General features: G+C 39.8%; 1 protein-coding gene across 13 annotated transcripts in view; it reads left to right on the plus strand.

Moving 5' to 3' along the window:
• LOC110173248 (cathepsin D-like) overlaps positions 1 to 16,584 on the plus strand; it is a 28,159-nt gene extending 11,575 nt beyond the window's left edge. Inside the window, exons 4-12 of one of the 13 annotated variants that reach the window (XM_055154895.1) lie at positions 1,280 to 1,398; positions 3,727 to 3,926; positions 6,476 to 6,598; positions 8,390 to 8,534; positions 10,745 to 10,843; positions 14,036 to 14,287; positions 14,358 to 14,418; positions 14,476 to 14,681; positions 14,754 to 16,584. In XM_055154895.1, coding sequence (XP_055010870.1) covers positions 1,280 to 1,398; positions 3,727 to 3,926; positions 6,476 to 6,598; positions 8,390 to 8,534; positions 10,745 to 10,843; positions 14,036 to 14,197 — 848 coding nt within the window. In that variant the 3' untranslated portion in view covers positions 14,198 to 14,287; positions 14,358 to 14,418; positions 14,476 to 14,681; positions 14,754 to 16,584. Of the gene's footprint in view, positions 1 to 1,279; positions 1,399 to 3,726; positions 3,927 to 6,475; positions 6,599 to 8,389; positions 8,535 to 10,744; positions 10,844 to 14,035; positions 14,288 to 14,357; positions 14,419 to 14,450 lie in introns of all 13 variants that reach the window. The other 12 variants (XM_055154897.1, XM_055154899.1, XM_055154887.1 and 9 more) reach the window with 12 other exon arrangements.
• The last annotated feature ends 2,726 nt before the right edge of the window (positions 16,585 to 19,310 follow it).

Consider the following 19,310-nt stretch of genomic DNA (forward strand, 5'->3'; position numbering starts at 1 on the left):
CGTCTCTAGGACCATAACATTAGTTTTGTTCAGTTTGTCACTAATGCGTCGTCATTGTTTTTCTTTAAGTTTTCGTCTTTCTTCTCTTGATAGTTGTAGATAAATTCTTCATGTTAGAATGTTTCATCTTTGCGGAGTTTGTTGGTGGAGATTTGGTGATGGGGCAGACTTTTTTTTTTAAGCTGGTGCACAAACGCTAGTCTGATTCATCAGCCGGTTTCACTTCGTAGAAACCGTCTGACCTCACAGCATTAGGATTTGTTCGCTCGAGGGTGGGCGGGTATTTTTTTTATTTAACCAATCGCTGCTGTTTGGTTGTGACGTATGTAAACGGGGCTAACTGGTGTATTAAGCTTTTTCCAAATCCCATAGGAAGAAGGACAATAACGTCTTTCCCCTTGATAAAATTCACCAAACATTCTCTTTGTTCCGGCTTTAAATTCTCGATCTCGGGAATCGTTGCGAACTGTCTAGTTTATTCCGATTCCTGACCTAGTCCCTGGAGAGAAACAAAATTGAGCGGAGGCACTAGGTGGCACCAGCCTGACTAGAGAAACGCGACACATTTCGACAGACATTTTGCCACAGAAAACCATTAACCCTTCCGTCCTCCCCTCACTCGTGAACAAGACCCCGAGATACTTGAACCGGACCGTTGTGGTGAAGATTTACTGGTCCGTCTTCGTTCCTCCCCTCACCTCTGGTCATGAGCTTTGGGTAATGACCAAAAGGACCAGAATCCCGATACAAACGCTCGAAATAAGCTGGAGGACGAGTCTGGGGTGAAGGAAGTCTGGGAGTCCCTGTTTAGACGCTGTACCCATGACCCGGCCCCGGATAAGCGAAAGAAAATGGATGGATGGATGGAAAACCATTAACCGAAAGTTCCGCAAAACTACAGCGGGACATTTCCAGCCGTTGTGAAAAAAGTCTATCCAGGTTCAGTTCTTGAGCCTTTCTGTGTGGAGTTTACATGTTTTCTCCATCAAACCAAAACCCTACCCCCAAAACTAGACCAAGATCTGGAGCTGGTCCCACTGGTCCTGACAGGTGTAACCCAGAGACACTGAAGGACGGGTCAAATGCAGAAAATGGACTTTGTGTTCTGAGGGTAAAGCCTCCACTTTTCTTTGCTGTTGGATATTTAAGTCATTTTGGATCAGTCTCGTTGTGGATGGATGTCAGATTATAAATGTGAAACCACAAGTTCAAGGACTTTATTGGCATCACTTGTTAATTAAACGTGACGATAAGAATCTTTTTGTTTCCTTGTGCTCAGGGATTCATCACAAATACAACGGGGCCAAGTCCAGCACTTACGTGAAGAACGGAACGGCCTTCGCCATCCAGTACGGCTCCGGGAGTCTGTCCGGGTACCTGAGCCAAGACACCTGCACCGTGAGTCACGCTGACACACACACACACACACACACACACACGTACACACACACGTACACACACACGTACACACACACACACACACACACACACACACACACACACACACACACGTACACGTACACACACTAGAGATGTAACAATAACCAAAATATTGTGATATCGTATCGTCAAAGTTGTCACAATAATATCGTGGACCATCACAATATATTGAATTACAAGTGTCTTTGCTTAAATGAAGAGTTTTGGAGCGGCAATAGATAAAAAAAAAGACAGAGGGAACTACATAGACCATGATCCTTTGCTCCATTTCAGTGCAGACGACAAGAAGAAATAACAGTTCTAACATTTTTAAGTCTTAGTTCTTTGGATTAAGTCTTGTCGAGGCATTTTAAGAGGAAAAAGAAGCATATTCAGTTTTGTTAACCTCCACAAAAAAATGTCAATAAATATTGTACCGTGAGATGTATATCGTGAAAATATTGTGTAAATATCGTAAGAGATTTGGATATTGTTACATCTCTAATCATGAGCCTCCCCAACATATCGTCAGCTTTCCCACGATATCACAATAACTATCGTACCGTGAGGTTCACACCGTGACGATATCGTATCGTGAGACTTGGATATCGTTACAACCCTTAACACACACACATATAAACCTACATACACATACACACTAGAGATTAGGGCCCGACCGATATGGGTTTTGTTGTGGCCGATATGAAACCGATAAAATGTGAGTCGGAGCTGCCGATATATTTAGTGATGTAAAAATTCACTGTAAATCTTGAATTGTTTAAAAAACTTAGGTTTGACTCTGGTGGATTTTAAATTGGGTTTAAGCAACATTTATTGTTATTCTGACTCTTTACGTCATATTTACAGACAGTAGGTCGGACTAATGATATTTTTGCATCACATTCTAGCTACTAGTGATGGGGATTCCAGTCCATTCCGTGGACTGAACAAAACTAAACCAGTTCTAAACCAAGACTAAACCAGGACCAAACAGGACTAATCTTGGACTAGAACTTGGAATCTAGGACCGCCCCTGAGAGAAACCCCCCCGAGCGCGATCAGGCGTCAGCTGCGTTTAGCTCTGTGGAGCACTGAGTTCTGCGCCGGTCCTTTTGATCACGATCACGGTCTACGTGGGCGTGTCTCTGGTGTTTCACCGCTGCTGATATAAAAAAGCATTGTGACACGCATTACCAGTGTTGGGAAGGTGACTTTTAAAATGTAATCCCCTACAGATTACAGATTACATCCCCCAAAATGTAGTTTGTAACATAATCCATTAAATTACTTAAAGTGAGTAATGTAATCTGAATACTTTGGATTACTTGATTTACTGTAGAGAAACAAAGACTCGAAAATCTTCACATAAAATGTTTTGTTTGCTAAAAGCCCAGACTTTACTGAACCAAATTAAAAATAGTACTGATAGAAGACGAGGAGACACGTCCACACGGCAGGATTTAGTCCTGTTCAATCCTGTTTGAGACATAGTTTAGACCTGGTTTTAGTCCTGGTTAAACCTGGTTTAGACATGATTTAGTCCTGGTTTAGACCTGGTTTGGACCTGGTTTTGGACCTGGTTTTAGTCCTGGTTTTAGTCCTGGTTTTAGTCCTGGTTTTAGACCTGGTTTTAGACCTGGTTTTAGACCTGGTTTTGGACCTGGTTTTAGTCCTGGTTTTAGACCTGGTTTTAGACCTGGTTTTAGACCTGGTTTTAGTCCTGGTTTTTAGACCTGGTTTTACCTGGTTTTAGGACCTGGTTTTAGACCTGGTTTAGACCTGGTTTAGTCCTAGTTTAGACCTGGTTTAGACCTGGTTTAGACCTGGTTTAGTGTCCGGCAATGAGTGGAATTACTGGAAAAAAAAAAAAAAAAAGGGATATTAGCCCAAAATGTGAAAACAGGAAAACACCTCTGTGTTTAATCCATTTATTTCAACAAAGTAACTGTAATCCAATTACCACTCACTGAAACAGTAACTGTAACTGAATACAGTTACTCATCATTTGTACTCTGATTACATAACTCCGGTACATGTAATCTGTTACTCCCCAACACTGTGCATTACTGACATTTGTACAAAGTAAAATATTACCACTTTTTCCCCTGTAAAACCGTAACATTACTGCGTTAAAACAAAAAGCAACACGTTACAGTAATTAGTTACTTTTATAACGCGTTACTCCCAACACTGCCTGTGCCCCTGTCATGTGAATAGGTCCAGTAATTAGATTCCCGTCCTCAGCTCAGTTTAAACTCCAGTGACCCTCTGGTGTCGTGATGTCACTTCCTGTCTGTCTCTCCTCAGATCGGGGGCCTGGCCGTGGAGAAGCAGCTCTTCGGGGAGGCCATAAAACAGCCGGGAATCACCTTCATCGCGGCGAAGTTCGACGGGATCCTGGGGATGGCGTATCCTCGGATCTCTGTGGACGGAGTCACTCCCGTGTTCGACAACATGATGAGTCAGAAGAAACTGGACCAGAACATCTTCTCCTTCTACCTCAACAGGTCAGAGCCGCCAGAGCAAAATCACCTTCGTTTGTCCTCAGTGAATTAGATTGATACTTTGCAGTGACATCACGCTGGGGTAGTTCTACGTGTATCTCTGTGGTGAAATGTTCAGCAGTTACCAGGGTGATAAAATGCACAAGATCCTCTGAAATATGAAATAGAAAATGGATTTTAAAAACTACCGTATTTTCCAGAGCATAGCACCAGCCAAAAAAAATGCAGAATGAAGAAGAAAAAAAACATATAAGTTTCCCTTTTTGGGGGAAATGTATTTTAAAAAATCTGAGAGCAGGAGCAGACATTTCCTGTGTAAAGTCACGTTGTAATAAAAACAATAGAAGAGAGAAGAACAACAGACTGTTAACGTCACAGATGAACAGTTCTTCAGATAAACTATAACATAAACAACAGAACAAGTTTAACAAACTCTCCATCTCACTCCAAATCACTAAATCCATTCAATTCTTCATCCTCGGTGTCACTTCTGAACAACTCCACGACCTCCGGAGGTAAACAGAGCGACAATTAGTTAGAATTATTGGGGTTATTGGGGTCACTGAAGTCCAGGCTTTGTCCATCCGTCCAGTGACTTCAGGAAAGTTGCTCTCGGTGTCACAAGTTTCTCTCTCACTCCAAACTTTCTTTGTTGCTCGATTTCCGTTTTCAGCAGCAGATTTCACGACTTGTAGTTTGTAATCTGCAGAATCTGATTTTGTTTTTGGGGAATCAGTGTATCGTTCGTTCATTTGTTTTTCAAAATAAAAACAAAAATAATAAAATGAAAAAGCAACTTTTTTTCTTCATTATTTGTCTCCAAAATCAAAAAGGAAAAAACAGATAATGATTCGTTCTGATGATCCCGCTCTGGTCCCAGTCTGGTCCCAGTCTGGTCCCAGTCTGGTCCCAGTCCTGGATCAGTCCTGGTTCAGTCCGTATGCAGCACAAAGGTCCGGCATCGCAGTCACGGAAGTCACGTAAACGTTTCATTTTTCATTTAAACACAAAAATCGAAAACTGAAAAAACGAATCGTTATCAGTTTTTTCAATTTTGGTTTGGGAGACAAATAACGATGAAAGCAGTTGTTTTTTCGTTTTCTTATTTTTGGTTTTATATTGAAAAACAAATAAACGAATGACACACGGATTTTGGGGGCGTTTGTGTTCAATCTTCTCAGTCGTCTTTTATAAGTTTGTTTAAATCGGGGATCTCCACCTCCTTCCAAGTAGCTCGCCAAAGAATTTCTGAATTATAAGTTTTGTTATGAATAGAATGAAAGTGTTTAAAATTGTAAATGTATCATGTTCGTGCCAAACTTTCCTTTCTGCACTAATAAAGGGATAATAGTGTAGGTTTTATAGGCCTCTAAATGTTCCAGTCCAATCCACTTTATTTCTATTGCACATTTCACAAACAAACAGTTTCCAAAGTGCTGCACAAATACAAAATAATAACAACAATAAGATGATAAAATAAACTACTAAAGTAATACTAGTCTTAAAATAATAAAACCAGTAAAATAAAATAAAACCAGTAAAATAAAATAAAAGTAAAATAAATAAACCAGTAAAATAAAATAAAACCAGTAAAATAAAATAAAACCAGTAAAATAAAATAAAACCAGTAAAATAAAATAAAACCAGTAAAACCAGTAAAATAAAATAAAATAGTAAACCAGTAAATAAGTCCAAAAATAAAATAAGTAAATAAGTCCAGTAAATAAATAAGTCCAGTAAAATAAATAAGTCAGTAAATAAGTCCAGTAAAATAAATAAAGTCCAGTAAATAAATAAAATAAAACCAGTAAAATAAAATAAAACCAGTAAAATAAAATAAGTCCAGTAAAATAAAATAAGAACAAAATCGTAGAATAGAAATAAATAAACCAATAAATGAATTAAATCAATAAAACCAATAAAAACACCTTTCTGATCTCAGGTCGTGGCTCTTACTCCATTTCTTGTGGCAGCTCTCTGGCATTTTTATTTTGTAAAGGAGCTCGCGGTGGACAAAAGGTTGGAGACGCCTGGTTTAAATGTTAAATTGTTCAGTGGTGCAGAAGTAACGGTGCGATCGACTGACATGATACAGACAGAACAGAGGCTCTTTCTGCAGGAGACATGCGCAGTAGAGCCAAGTGACAGTGGCGCAGGAGGAACAGGAGCAGCAGATACTCACACACAAGACTAGAACCTCTCCACGCTTCACCAAAAACATTTTAATATAGAAGTCACACCGGAGAATAAGTCGCAGGAAACACCCAAACCATGAACAAAAGTGTGACAAGATCTGTGACTGTCATGTTTTCTACGAGGGATTTTAACAGCACTGATCAGATCACCTGCTGTAGTTCAGATAACTCGGTTCTTTCTGGTCAGATTATATTAAAATAAAACTCAGATAAAAGTCGAGTAGCAGCTTCAGACAGAGCGGCGCCTCCAGTTGAGTATCGATTGCTTCTGTTGACGCTTTACAATATGAATCCATTATTTTGTTCTCCTTTATTCTGTGTTTTGAGTCAAGCGTCCTGTTTTGTGTTTTCCCTCAGAAACCCGGACACTCAGCCCGGAGGAGAGCTGCTGCTCGGAGGAACTGACCCCAAATACTTCACTGGAGACTTCCACTACGTCAACATCACCAGACAGGCGTACTGGCAGGTGCACGTGGACGGGTGAGGATTACAGTTAGTGATAGTTTCTCTCTCAGGCAAGAAGCTGAATGTTCTATGTAGTGTCATTTCTGGACTATTGAACACACCTGATTATAAGCCACAGCAACTCAGTTTTAAAAGAAAAAAATAACAAATATATATACTTTAGGTCGCACTTGTCTATAAGATGCAGGTGTCCATAAGAACGTTTTTCAAGACATGTGCAGTAGGGACGGGCATTCGAGGAAATTTTCTTAATCGATCATCGGAAGAATTAACGATCGATTATCGATTAATCATTAACGTTTTTATATTAAAATGATCATCATTATTATTACTATCTGCACTAATCTGCATAAATAAATTCAACTTTACGACATATAAACATAACGACTCTAGATCCACATCAGCTGTTTGACATTATAATGTGTTTAATTCAGTTTTGTTCAAATCTCACAGAAACAAAACTTAAAACCACATCACTAATTTACATAAACTAAGTGAAGATAAAACTCCAGCTCTTGTGTCGCTGATGTGGTTCAACTTGTGTTGGATTAAAAGACATGACTCAGGTGAATACAGGTCAGTGTGACCAGATTTGTGTTTGTCAAAACCAGGACAGCGTACGGGGGGAGGGGGGCGGGGCCTCGTCATCCACATTGAGCGACTCTCACCTGGAAAAACTTTTTCCCACTGGACACAGAAACATATGTGCTGCTTTATCCACTGTGCACATGGACTCACACTTGTCCCAACGCAACGGAAAGTGTGGAATTTTCTTCTACAAATCATGGTTAAATCCACATTTGTGCTTCGGTTCGTTACAGACTGACCCACTGTTTGTGTCTCGCTCCTTCTGATGCAGAGACACATGTACACACCTGTTTGGTCACGACACACACAGCAACCTACATTCGGTTTGTCGATTAAAATGAACGTAATCGATGAAATTCTTAATGATCAATTATCGATTAATCGATTAATCATGCCCATCCCTAATGTGCAGTAGAGCACGGGGAGAGACGAGTGTGATGCATCGAGGAAGATTCTGTTTGTAAAACACAAACTATTATTTTGAGCTTCATACACACAAATGTGGATGATGCAGATTTTAAGTTAAAGGTGATTGATGTGGCTGTGGAAGAAGGAAGCAGAGCTGCTGCTGCTGCTGCTGCTGCTGCTGCTGCTGCTGCTGCTGCTGCTGCTGCTGCTGCTGCTGCACGTGAGCTCGACGTCAGTGAGTCGATTGGTGAGATTTTGGCAGCTGCAGCGCAACTCAACGCAAAAAGACGACAAAAACTTTTAGAGATGATAAAAGTAGATGAGCTGAACTTCAAAACGTTCTTGAAAACGTGGACACCTGCGGTTTATATTCAGTTGCGGCCTATATATGTACAATTTTTTATTTAGTTGATGCGGCGTATATTCAGCTGCGCTCAATAGTCCTTAAAATACGGTAATCCTTCTTTATATTTGCTGCATTGTTGTTTAAGCCGCAGGGTTCAAATTGTGAGGAAAAAAGTAGGGGTTTATAGTCCAGAGATTACGGTAATAATCTCTAATAGTCTGTTTTCTTCATTAATGTGAGAACTTCACCCAGATGTGCCAGTTCCTCCACCTCAATCGTCCTTCTACTATTCAAAAGTGTCTCCCCAAAGACATGACACTCTGCACTCGAGCCTCTGCTGCCCCACTGTGGCCCCTGGTGTTCATCGCGTCTCCCGTCCCTAAAAACGACTGTTGTGATGGAGTGAGGAGGGCGACAGGGAGGAGAGCGCTGCGTCTGACCCGGCTGTGTGTTTGTGTTTTCAGGCTGAAGGTGGGCGCTCAGCTGGGTCTGTGTAAAGGAGGCTGTGAGGCCATCGTGGACACGGGCACGTCCCTGATCACCGGACCTGCCGCCGAAGTCAGGGCTCTGCACAAGGCCATCGGAGCCCTGCCCCTCATCCAGGGAGAGGTGAGGGAAACAAACTCACCGGGACAGAAGCAGAGGAATATACATATGAAGAATCTCATATAAACCTTTTACAGAAATAGTCTACAAACCATAAAAAAAAACAAAAAAAAGATAAATGAAACTCCCGAACTGTCTAGTGAGTATTTGACACCTCTGCCTTAGACAATGTCATCAAACTCAGATTCACATTGGGCCAAAATTAAAAACTGGGACTAAGTCGTGGGTCAAACTAAATATTTATTGAAAAAAATTCCACAACATCTGCATGTTTTCTCTTCTTTCGAGATATGTAATGTTAAACCTTTTCTTATTAAAATAAATGTTTAATAATAGTTTTGCAGAATCCAGAACAAACAGAATATAAAATAATAACAACATTTAAAATAATATCTCTATAGTCGATCTGTAGCCAGTGAGCAGCTCTAATACAGATTTTGATATGATCTCGCGGGCCAAATATAATTCTATCGTGGGCTAAATTTGGCCCCTGGGCCTGAGTTTGACATGTTTGGTCTAGGGACACTACAAAAATTATCGGATATACAAATTAAGTTAGTGTGTTCATTTTAGTGTTTAGTTTTGACCAGAGATATAATCTATATCAACTTGTCAAATGTCTTGCACTTTTTCTTCATATTTCATGCATCATGTGAGTTTCTAAAAGGAAAACTTGTAATAGAGGCACATTTTTATCTGTAATAAAACATGATTAAGGAAATTAGGAACAAAAGTCTCACTTTTTCTATGCTTAGTCGTAACATAAACTCTTCCCAGTCTGACCAGCTCATAAAACTATAATATTTACTGCTTTTTATAAAGAAATACAATTATTAATATGCAGAATGGAGTTAAATATTTTGGCCTCCACAGTATTTTCTGTTTCTCATGTCGCCCCATGGAAAAAAAGAATTGCCCACCACCGTCTTGGATCCATTTCAGGAATGTGGTTCATCTCAGTCATCCATAATTCTGAAAAAAATATAATTACATGATTACTACCAGTTTATTTGTTATAAAATAATGTAAATTATATTATGATATTGTTCTATGGCTGACCCGAAACTTGTGGAAATATTGATATAGAAAATCAACAAAAAATGCCTCCGATTCGATCACACAAGAGGCGGCTGCATGTGGGTTTCACTGACATTTGTAGTAAGAAATCAACAAACCTCAACAAGAACTTGAGATTTTTGTAGAGTGACACATATACACAGTGTTGGGAAGGTGACTTTTAAAATGTAATCCCCTACAGATTACAGATTACTTACCTCAAAATGTAGTTTGTAACGTAATCCATTAAATTACTTAAAGTGAGTAACGTAATCTGAATACTTTGGATTACTTGATTTACTGTAGAGAAACAAAGACGAGGAAATCTTCACATAAGAAGTTTTGTCTGATAAAAGAAAATAAAAAGTCCAGACTTTACTGAACCAGATTAAAAATATTATTGACAGAAGAGGAGGAGACACAGTCCACACAGCAGGATTTAGTCCTGTTAAATCCTGTTTTAGTCCTGGTATAAATCCTGGATTAGTCCTGGTTTTAGTCCTGGTTTAGTCCTGGTTTTAGTTCTAGTTTAGACCTGGTTTTAGTTCTAGTTTAGTTCTAGTTTAGTTCTGGTTTAATCCTGGTTTTAGTCCTGGTTTAGACCTGGTTTTAGTTCTAGTTTAGACCTGGTTTTAGTTCTAGTTTAGACCTGGTTTAGTCCTGGTTTTAGTCCTGGTTTTAGTCCTGGTTTAGTTTTAGTTTAGACCTGGTTTTAGTTCTAGTTTAGTCCTGGTTTTAGTCCTGGTTTTAGTCCTGGTTTTAGTCCTGGTTTTAGTCCTGGTTTAGCCCAAGATGTAAAACAGGAAAATCCCTCTGTTTAATCCATTTATTTCAATAAAGTAACTGTAATCCAATTACCACTCACTGAAACAGTAACTGTAACTGAATACAGTTACTCATCATTTGTACTCTGATTACTTAACTCCAGTACATGTAATCTGTTACTCCCCAACACTGTCTACTTTACATTTATTCAGCTACAGGTGGTTTTAAAGCTCAAAAACACCACGAAAAACAACAGCAATAACATCTCCATGGAGAAAAACATTTGACGGATCTTCCACCAAAACATTCACACATTTCACCTTTTAATAATGATGATTCCTTGTTTAGTTTCAGTATTTTAATAATAGTTTTCCTGTTTTCTTTTGTTTCAGTACATGGTGAGCTGTGATAAAGTGCCCACTCTTCCTCCCATCACCTTCAACATCGGGGGTCAGACCTACACTCTGACCGGGGAACAGTACATCCTCAAGGTGAGTCTCTAATGTTTGGCAAATATTGTGATTTCATCCTCGTATTTTGGGACATAACTGGGTCAAGTTTATTAAATTTCAAATCAAAATCTTGCACTTTTGCATATTTAAACTTAGGGGTGTCAAATTATCACGCGTTAATTGCGATTAATTAATTACAGTCATATTTAGCGCGTTATGTTTTTTAATCGCGTTAATCTCATTTTTAATCTCTAACTTTACTGTTTCTGTATGTGAGTTGCTTTATTATAAAACCTGTTTTTATGCGTTGCTGGGACAACAACACACACACACACAAAAAACACATTTATACATTTTTTTAATTTCGGCAATTCCACTCATTGTCGGAAACCCACACAAAACACGCGCAGTAAGAGCGACGTTTACGGCGTCAGTCGCACAATGGACGAGGTGGAAGAGCCAGTAGAACAGAGCAGCAGTGCACAGGTAAAAACACATTCGTGTCTTGGAAATTATTCTCCCGACGTGAAATATAAAAGAAAATAACAAATATAAAATATACGTCACTGGTGAAAACAACCTGCATAGACTCATGATGTCTGCACTACTGTCCTATACACACACACACACACACACACACACAAACACACACAAACACACACAACACACAACACACACACACACACACACACAAACACACACAAACACACACAAACACACACAAACACACACACACACAAACACACACAACACAACACACACACACAAACACACACACACACACACCTTCATCATCGTCATTAACCTGAGAACACGCGCGGACCACGTTTCCTTCCGTAGTTACTGCGTGGACACCGACCTGCTCCCGTGAGCCGCGTGTGGATCGTGTTTTCTCGCGTACGCGGCGTAAACCGAGCTTCCTCCTGTGAACCTCTAAACCAGAACTAACACCAAGACTAAAACCAGGACTAAACCAGGACTAAACCAGGACTCAAACAGGACTAAACAGGACTAAACCAGAACTAAACCAGACTAAACCAGGACTAAAACCAGGACTAAACCAGGACTAAACCAGGACTAAACCAGGACTAAACCAGGACTAAAACCAGGATTAATCCATTCCAGGACTAAACTAGGACTAAAGTAGGACTAAAGTAGGACTAAAGCTAAAGCAGGTCTAAACCAGGTCTAAACCAGGACTAAAACCAGTGATCTCATATATAAAACATTTCTCTATCAATAATATTTTTAATATGGTTAAGGAAAGACTGGACTTTTTATTGTCTTTAAGTCGACAAAAGTTATTATGTTCAGATTTCCTCGTCTTTGCTACTTTACAGCAAACAGTTTCTTATTCATGGAGACTTGGGCTCAACAGACAATTTGGAGAGATTTGTTCAACAATAAATGACTTTATAAAGTCACTTTTTTTAAATCTATATCAGTCTTTTTGATCTGCCACAATAATGTAATAATGAATTTAAATGAAAATACCTCAAATTGAAGCTTTTCTCAGCAATTTTTAGATGAGATTAAAATGAGATTAATTAGATTAATTAATTAAGATCATAATTAATTAATCTATCAATTTTTTTAATCGCATGACAGCACTATTTAAACTATTATAATCCCTCAAACTTGTAGAACGCTCTTTTGGACACTTGGAAAACAAAGAAGCACAGTGGGGAAAAACGTGAAAAAAGTGAATAGTTGGTCTGAAACGTGCTTCTTTGCTGTGGATACAAACGCTTACATCATAAAGTGTTGAACAAAGACCTGCTCTGTGACTCTGTCTGAGGCCGTTTCCCAGAATTCCCTCTGATTCAGCCCCTTGTAAACACAACAGCAGCAGCAGCAGGGACGTCCGTGACCATGTGGGGGCGCCGTGTTTACAGTTTGTTCGTATTAGACCTTGGAAACGAACAATCAGTCATATTTTGCAGCTTTATTTGTTTATTTTGCGGTAAAGATGATCCTAAATATTACTTGGCGCCCCCTTCAGGCAGATGTAGGCAGTGTCCACCAGCTCCAGACCAGAACTGAAGAAGCAATTTTGTCTTTCGCTCTTTATTATATTATAGATTTATACAGTTTCACTTTTCCAGACACTAAACTAAACCACATTAAATGACTTTTTCACATCATATTAACAATACAAATATTTTATACATTAAAACAAAAAAGTAAATTCATTTAAATAAAAACCACAAGTAGCTTTTGGATTTTTATGTACTTTTGTCCATCAGTTTGAACATTTTGTGTTGGTACAGACTAGACCAGACCAGACCCAGGTGGGATTAGACTAGACCAGGGACTACACTGGACCAGACCCGGGTGGGACTAGACTAGATCAGGGACTACACTGGACCAGACCCGGGTGGGACTAGACTAAAAACTTGTAGAGCTCTTTTTTAGACACTTGGGAAAACAAAGAAGCACAGATTTAAAAAATTGAAAAAAGCGAGCAGAGTGGGACTAGACCAAGGACTAGACTGGACCAGACCCAGATGGGACTAGACTAGACTAGACTAAAGTGGACTCAGGTGGGACTAGACTAGACCAAACCTAGATGGGATTAGATTAGACCAGGAACTAGACTGGACCGGACCCGGGCTTGGGACGGGACTGGACCAGGGACTAGACTAGACCAGACCCGTTGGGAATACACAATTTTGCATTGGATTTTCACACCAAACTAGAAAATGTTGAATGATAGATTTATACAAGTCTATAAATTAAAAAAACAACAACAGCATTTGGATTTTTACCTGCTTTTTGAACTTTTTGTTCCTGTAAACATGACGAGTTTGTCCGTGAAGGATGCAATAAAGTGCTTCACAACAAGAAGTTAAAAATCATAAATAATAAATACAAAAGTCAAATAACTGAACTCCTTAAAAAAAAAAAGGGCCACGTCTCATTTCTCTTTCCTCGCTTCCTTCTCCTTGATCCGTCTCCTCGACCCTTGATTTTTCAGCTGTCAGTCAAACGTTTCATATGAAGCGTTGTCCCAAAGAAAACCACAGAGGGAAGGAGTAAACCTGAGGGAGGCTCCGGGAGCAGACGCCAGAGAAAAGAATTCAACTTTATTCTCGGTCTGTGTGAGGAGTTTAGATCCTCGCAGGGAAAGAGAAATGAGACTTGGTCATGGGAAAAGACGTGAACTCTGCACATAACCTCAGACCCTGTGCTGATCTCTGTCTCTCTGTCTCTGTCTCCTTCTGTGTTCAGGAGTCCCAGGCCGGTAAAACCATCTGCCTGAGCGGGTTCATGGCTCTGGACATCCCTCCTCCGGCCGGGCCCCTGTGGATCCTGGGGGACGTGTTCATCGGGCAGTACTACACCGTGTTCGACCGCGACAACAACCGGGTCGGCTTCGCTCCCGCAAAATAAACACGAATAAATATACAGGACCCGGGGGACGAGACTAGACCAGACCAAGGTGGGACTGGACTAGACCAGACCAGACCAGACCAGACCAAGGTGGGACTAGACTAGACCAGACCAAGACGGTGGGACTAGACTAGACCAGACCAGACCAGACCAGACCAAGGTGGGACTAGACTAGACCAGACCAAGGTGGGACTAGACTAGACTAGACTAGACCAGACCAGGTGGGACTAGACTAGACTAGACTAAGACACAGGTGGGACTAGACTAGACTAGACTAGACACAGGTGGGACTAGACTAGACTAGACTAGACTAGACTAGACACAGGTGGGACTAGACTAGACTAGACTAGACTAGACTAGACACAGGTGGGACTAGACAAGACTAGACTAGACCAGACCAAGGTGGGACTAGACAAAACTAGACTAGACTAGACCAGATACAGGTGGGACTAGACTAGACTAGACTAGACTAGACCAGACCAAGGTGGGACTAGACTATACCAGATACAGGTGGGACTAGACTAGACTAGACTAGACTAGACTAGACCAGACACAGGTGGGACTAGACTGGACCCTGAGGACTGGACTAGACTAGACTAGGGACGAGAATTAACCCTGAACAAGGAGGGACTAGAGTAGACTGGACCTAGATCCAGGTGGGACTAGACTAGACTAGACTGGTCCAAACCCAGGTAGGACTAGACTATAGACCAGGGACTAGACTAGACTATGGACTAGACTAGACCAGACCCTGGGACTAGGACTGGACTAAATCGTGGACTAGACTAGACCAGACCCTGGGACTAGGCTGCACTAGACCAGAAACTAGACCAGGGACTAGACTAGACCAGGGGGCTACTTTTGACCAGTGGGACTAGACCCAGGTGGACGGGACTTTTTGACATTTTAAGACTTTTTCAGCTGGTTTCAGTGAATTTTCTTGTTTCCGTCTGAGAATCGAAGCAGCGGGCGGATTAAAAAAGTGATTGCACAAATATTTACGAATCTTACAGATAATTTAACTTCAGAGACAAAATATGAACCAGTTTGAAATGTGACGAAAGAAACTCAATCAGTACGATAAAGTGTCTGGACTTTGGACCAGGACTTGGACTTGGACTTGGACTTGGACTGGACCAGAGCCGAGGATGCAGTGTCTAATGGGGGTCTAATCCTTTCCACTCCAAAAAAAAACTGCATTTAAAACATTTAGAACACAAAAAAAGCCGAAAATAATGTGATCGAAACAATATATTTTACCATTTTGTGCTGCTGCTGCTGTCGGTGTAGATCACAACACTTTGAAATTACGCTTCATTCTTAATTTAATTTCAGACAAATCACAAAATTCTGAATTCCACAAAAAAAAAAAAAAGAAGAATTGCAGTGTTTTTAATTTTTACTAAGGGATTGTTTTTATGTCTTGGCACCAGGAAGATCAGCCAATAAAGGACAAAATAAACCACTTTAAATTACTTTTTCCATACTTTTTATTTTCTATCTGTTGTAACACAAAAAAGTAAATGAATTTAAATAAAAACGAGTCAACTTTTAGATTTTTTTCATAATTTTGTTTTGGATTTTCGCACCATTCAGTCTATATATTAAAAAAAACAGCCAACATTTCCATTTTTATTTACTTTTTCAGCTTCCGTTAAAAATGTTTAATTGGATTTCACTTAAAAAATGCGTTTAAAAATAACAATTCTTGATATTCTGTTCTTCATAATAATAAAACTGACCAGCGTCCGCTTTTGAAACACTGTAAAAAAGCTGCGTTTCTGGAGGCTCCATCTTTGCACTGACGCCACAATCCTGACAGTTTGTAATTTTATTTTTCTGATGTGTAAAGGTTCGAATGTAGAGAGATGTTGTAGAAATTTTGACGCTTTTTAGTTAGTTAATTTTTGGGTCAGATTTTGGCGGAATATTTTGAAGTTTGAGATGATGACGATGATACGATGTTGTGAGATGACGAGTACTGCCTTTGTGATCGTTTTAAATCGGGGACCTGTTTTCATTTTAACATTCATATACTGCAAAAAAAAAAAACACAACACGAGTTAAAATGACAATCCAATAACACGTGTTTCCAGCTGGTTTCACTGGATTTTCTTATTTTCAAGCTTTGTTTCGATGAGTAACAAAAAAAATTACACCACTTCTACGACTGCTTATGCTTACATAACCTACAAAATATATTCTTAACTTGTCAAAACTCAAAAAAATTGGATTAACATGTGTATGGCTGGTGATTTTGACTCCTTTTGGTGTTGTGTTTAGTTTTTTTGCGGTGTAGTGTTGGTTTCTGTAGAATGACGTGTCTTCTTACTGTAACTACGGATGGTTTAAAAGTGATCAGCCTCAATAAACTCTTTTTAAAAATATTTCTCTGCTTTTGTGATTTTTTTTTTTTTGATTTTTTTTTCAAAATAATAGCAGTCTAATATGACCAACCAGATCAATCACTGTTTTTGGTATAAATCATTACATGGCAAATAACTTACCAGTAGGTGGAGCCCACTTCTCCACACACACGACTGCAGTCCCACCAGCCCAGAGAACAACACTGTCACATTCACTGATGACACGACGGTGGTGGAGCTGATAACAGACGGGAATAAAGCGCCTACAGAGATGAGCTCCTGAAACTCATGATGTGCAACTAATAACGCAACTCTGAACATCACCAAGACTAAGGAACTCATCCCTGTCCCTCTGTAACATCAACGACCAGAGTGTGGAGCGAGTTGAGTCCTTCAAATTCCTCAAGGTTCACATCTCTGTGGATCTCTCCTGGTCAGTCAACACCTCAGCACTGGTCAAAAAGGCCCAGCAGCGGCTACACTTCCTGAGGTGCTCAGGAAGGAGCGACTAAACACAAGCTGCTGGTGACCTTCTGTCGTTCCACCATTGAGAGCTGCTGACCTCTGCTGTGTCAGTGTGACTCTCGCTGCACAGAGGCCGACAGGAAGCATCTGCAGAGTCACCAACACTGTACAGGACATTATTGGCTGCCCTCTGCCTTTCTTAACCACGATATACGACTGACGCTGTCTCAGCAGAGCGAGGAACATCATAAAGGACAATACACCCCGACTTCCACCTCTTCAACCTGTTTCCTTCTGGCAGGAGATTCAGGTCCAGAACAAACAGACTCAGACTCAGGGACAACTTCTTTCCCAAAACTGTCACCAAACTGAACTCAACTTTACACTGAAAACTGGATGTTTTTTTTGCACTTTGAAGGAGCAGCTCTGCATCTCATTATACTGTGTAAATGACAATAAAAGCTTCCTGTTCTATTCTGTTCTATTTAAAGTCACATGGGAATAGAAAAGAAAGTACAACCACCGTCAGATCTCAGAAGCTCAGCAGGTTGGGCCTGGGTAGGACTTGGATGGAGACCATTAGGAATTCCAGGAGCCACAGCAGTGGCAAAAAACTGTCAATGTGTCCATAGGCAAGACACTTCACCCACATTGCCTGGTATGAAAGTGGTGTGTGTGTGTGTGTGTGTGTGTTGGTGGTCGGAGGGGCCGATGGTGCAGATTGGCAGCCTCGCTTCCGTCAGTCTGCCCCAGGGCAGCTGTGGCTACAATAGTAGTTTACACCACTGAGTGTGAAGTGACTGAATAATGAACTGTAAAGCTGTGGGGATCTGGAAAGGCGCGATATAAATACAAAAAATCAATTTAATGTGGAAAATCACATTCTATTGTGTGAAGAAAGAATTTTTTATTATTATCATCGTGGTAATTGAATTTGTATTGAGTATTGAGTTTGTTCTTTATTGAAATCAAAAACTGACGACAAACACACGTCTTGTTTCATATCTTTATTTTCCCTGATTCTTTCAAAAACATACAAATATTAAGTGCACTTTTCAAACCAAACAAAAAGTCCCTTAGAGTCCGGGTTAGTCTGACCCAAAGAAAATCAAATCTCTCAATAAATAAACATTTTTAAAACACTTCAAATACAAAAATACAGGAATATAAATAAGACATGTGCAGGGAGAGGCTCAGGGTCTGTGTTAGAGGCAGGAACCCAACGCCAAAAGAAAGTTTCACAAAATAATTAATAATTTAAATTACAATAAATACAACATCACTGAGTTTTTTATTAAATGGAAAACGTAAAACTACCTAAAATACCTGTGAGATGTTATTGCTTTGTCCGTAATGTTCCACACTGGCATTAAAGAGGTCTGTCTTTTTAATGCTGCATGAAATAAAAACCTTGGAAAACATGTAAGTACGTTTAATGCCAGACTGTGGAACATTCCTTTTTTTTTTTTTTTTTAATATTCAGATTTTTGTTTTCTTTGCAGACAAGAGACAAAGCAAACAACAACAACAACCAAAAATACTGACTGTTTTGTGGAACATTCTTCGCAAAAAAAATTAAAAATCTTGATGAAGACAAGGAAATGCAAACCCTCCACCGAAAAGTTACACCGTGCATCTTTAATTGTTTGACCTACATTTGTGTACACCAGCAGAGGGCGCAAACTCTCAAGCGGCTGGCAAAGTGAGGAGTGAGGCGGTTTAAATCGGGCTAAAACAGTAGCTGCAAATGTCAAAGTTTATTATCGAATGAGAAGAATATGGTGGAAGTGGATGTACCGTATTTTTTGGATTATAAGGCGCAATATTAATAATGTTGAATTCTCTCGTCTGTTTTCATACTTAAAGGTTGTATGGACGATTTTTTTTTTGTTTCAAATTGTCAATGAAAGTTTAAAATACCATTACAGAGATGCAGCAGCCTTGTAATTATGACCAAAAAAAAAAAAAGAATAAAAATCGATCAACTGTGGACGTGTTGAGGCCAGACAAACATCAGCCAATAGATAACGAGGCTGCCTCATTTTCTATTGGCTGTTAGGTTGTCAAACAAACTCCCTACGTGTCTAGTGTAACTGACTCATCGGCGGTTTATGCAGCGGTTCTTAAAGGCTTTTTTAAACTGTAGGTTCCTCACAGTTCTCACAAAGTTTGTTGAGATGGTGGACGAGAATCCACGACCAGTTCGCCGCAAGAGAAAATCAGTTTTTGATGTCGCTGAGAGAAGAAGAGAAGGGGAAATGAAATGAAGCCAAACTAAGGTG

This window comes from Boleophthalmus pectinirostris, unplaced genomic scaffold (assembly GCF_026225935.1).
Source record: "Boleophthalmus pectinirostris isolate CB_2022bp ecotype Guang Dong unplaced genomic scaffold, ASM2622593v1 HiC_scaffold_19, whole genome shotgun sequence".
Taxonomy (NCBI): Eukaryota; Metazoa; Chordata; class Actinopteri; order Gobiiformes; family Gobiidae; genus Boleophthalmus; species Boleophthalmus pectinirostris.